This window comes from Melampsora larici-populina (genome assembly GCF_000204055.1).
Source record: "Melampsora larici-populina 98AG31 unplaced genomic scaffold MELLAscaffold_55, whole genome shotgun sequence".
Taxonomy (NCBI): domain Eukaryota; kingdom Fungi; phylum Basidiomycota; class Pucciniomycetes; order Pucciniales; family Melampsoraceae; genus Melampsora; species Melampsora laricis-populina.
In genome coordinates, this window is record NW_006768819.1 from 49,096 (window position 1) to 51,739 (window position 2,644).

A 2,644-nucleotide genomic window follows, 5' to 3' on the forward strand; every position below is an offset into this window, starting at 1 on the left:
AGAATTGAGTTTGGTATGAAGTTTGATTGTTTCTTGAAAATTGCAAAAGTATGACTCTGTTTGAGTTTGGCTATCATTGCTCTACTGGATGATGATCATTCAAGTCGGGTTGATAGTGTTTGTTTCACATGTTCAACTGATGACCATTTGGGATCCCAATGTAGCATTGATCATTGAATTGAAGCCTTATGTGAGCCAATTTGACTATCACGTGTGAAAACCAAAGCAGTGATTCTTAATGCTCATACCCTTACTAATCACTTGAATGCATTGATCATGCGTTGACTGTTTTGAAAAAAGATCCAAAAACCCTATTTACCTTGAAATCAAGTTAAACACCATGAATTTGGATTCTCAACAATGGAGAAATGAAGTCACAGTGATATTAATCAATCATCTCATTATCAACATTTCTTAACATTCCAAAAAAAATTGATTAACCAAACCTAAGTGAGTAAAGATTGCCTACAAGTACATTTTTGAAAAAAAAGAAAACTAATCTTCTTATTTGAATTCTGTTATCTTACGGATACATATCTATTATATTTCTATCTAGTGTTTAATATTTATTTACAAAACCAAAAACAGAAGTAAACCAAGACAAATCATTATCCTCAAGCTAGAATCTAAGCATTAATTTATAAACTGATCATCATAATATCTATCCAACACTTCTTTCAAGAATGTAGTTTGTTTTTTTCGATTGGTTTTTTTGTTTTTTTTTCGAATGGTTTTTTGTTTCATTCTTGACGATTTTCTTCTAAATATAAAAGTTTCATACATAACATCCAAAGTGATCGGCCTAATTTCCCATCCAAATCTTGAGCATACAGACTTTTTCTACCAATTTGTCCGTATGGTACTATATAATTAGATCTAGAAAATAAAACATATATGAACCCAAAAAAGGTATGTAAGACTTCAAGATATGGAATTTTTTTCTTTTTTTGGGGGGGGGAATAAGGAAGAGGCGAAGACTGAACTTTAGGTTTTTGGTTTCGATTTCTGGAGAAGTAGCTGCGTAGAGTTGGGTTAAGGCTCCTTGTTTCGCATCACACATGAAAAGTTTCATCAATGGATCCTAATCGAAAAGAAAGAAAAAAGAAAAAAATCAACCCAAAAGAAAACCGTAAAATCACAAAGATTCAAAGAAAGAAAATGAAAAAAAAACGTGAAGGTGAAGAAAGTTTTTTTAAAAAAAAACACTTACGATTAAGAAGGAAATTAAAAAAGATAAAAATCGAATATAAATCAAGCAAATTATGTTGATGGAAATCCAAGATTCATGTAATGAAGTAAAACTTAAGTATTCAGATTGAGATTCGGTTGGGAATAAGTTTCTAAAGACATCTGTATAAACAATACCAGGATGCTAGATCATTGATCAAAAGTTAGATTGGTTTTAACCAATAGAGAATCAAATTAAAGTTAATGACTTACAACTGCTAAACAAGTTATATTGGTATCTTCTAATCTCTTTTGTAATTGATTATTAAACAAGATATTCTATAATAAACCCCAAACCCGAAATCAAGGATCAATTCTTTTAAAGTCTATCCTCATGAAGCATTTTCAAAACAGCTTTCATCATAAAGGAAGAAAAAAAAAAGAAACTTACAGTCAGTTTACTTGTTTTGTATCTACCCCAACCACTTAGCGATTTAGAATTCAAACCATCAAGTGTAGAAAGGTTAGGTTTTCTAATTAAGTAATGAGCCATACTGGTGATATTGATGATTCTAACATTTGAAAGTTTGGAAGTGTTTTTTAAGATCGGTAAAAGGTAATGAGTTAGAGCAAAATGACCTGTTGTATCACATGCTTGTAGTTCGATTCCATCTATACTTAATTCATATGGTGTCATCATCTACCAAATCGAAAAAAAAACGAAAAAAGACATTGTTAATTCGAAGAAATTGTGACCCAAAAAAAAGAAACGTTGGAATCTAAGAAAGAAAGATTTTCAAAAAACACTCAACTGCTCCAGCATTATTGATTAAAATATCAAGTCGATCTTCTTGATTCATAAACCTAATCGAAGCTTTTTTTGCACTAGATAAAATCGTTAAATCGAAATAAAGATAATCGATTTTGGCATTTGGAATTTCTGATAAGATTTTACGGATTGATAATTTCGCTTTTGATTCATTTCTAGATGCCATACTATCAAGAAAACCAAAAGTTGAATTAGATTTTGGATGTTTTTCGGTTTTTGGGGTTTTTGGGCTACTTACTATACTTTGGCACCATGACGAGCGAGTTCTAGACATGTTTCATAGCCTAATCCTCCATTTCCTCCTAGACTCGAGGGAATCAAATGTGAAGGAAATGAGTTTGAGAATGTAAGTTGATGAATCTTGAAGTAAATCAAAGGAGAAGAAGCTTACCAGTCACAATAGCCACTCTACCTTGAATTACAAGTGGAATCCATTTGTAAAGTTGATGAATAATTCAATTCATAACAGATGATCAATAAAGTTTATGGATGGTTGAATTTTAGAGTTTACATACCTGATAAGTCTGGAATCTTTGAAAGATCAAAACGGGCTTGTCGATTCCAAAGATTGGAATTTAAATAACCTTTAAAGGTATTCATAAAACAACTAACTTGATCAACATAACATTCTGGACTACCTAAATCCAT

General features: G+C 31.1%; 1 protein-coding gene across 1 annotated transcript; it reads right to left on the bottom strand.

Annotated features, from left to right (window-relative positions):
* Nucleotides 1-740: 740 nt before the first annotated feature.
* MELLADRAFT_111552 (uncharacterized protein) lies at nt 741-2,644 on the bottom strand (the record flags this gene model as incomplete). The annotated part of the gene is made up of 9 exons (XM_007415987.1): nt 741-876; nt 984-1,081; nt 1,211-1,372; nt 1,441-1,506; nt 1,619-1,867; nt 1,980-2,163; nt 2,235-2,298; nt 2,388-2,408; nt 2,512-2,644. 9 exons carry the CDS (start codon nt 2,642-2,644, stop codon nt 741-743), a joined length of 1,113 nt encoding a protein of 370 aa, XP_007416049.1.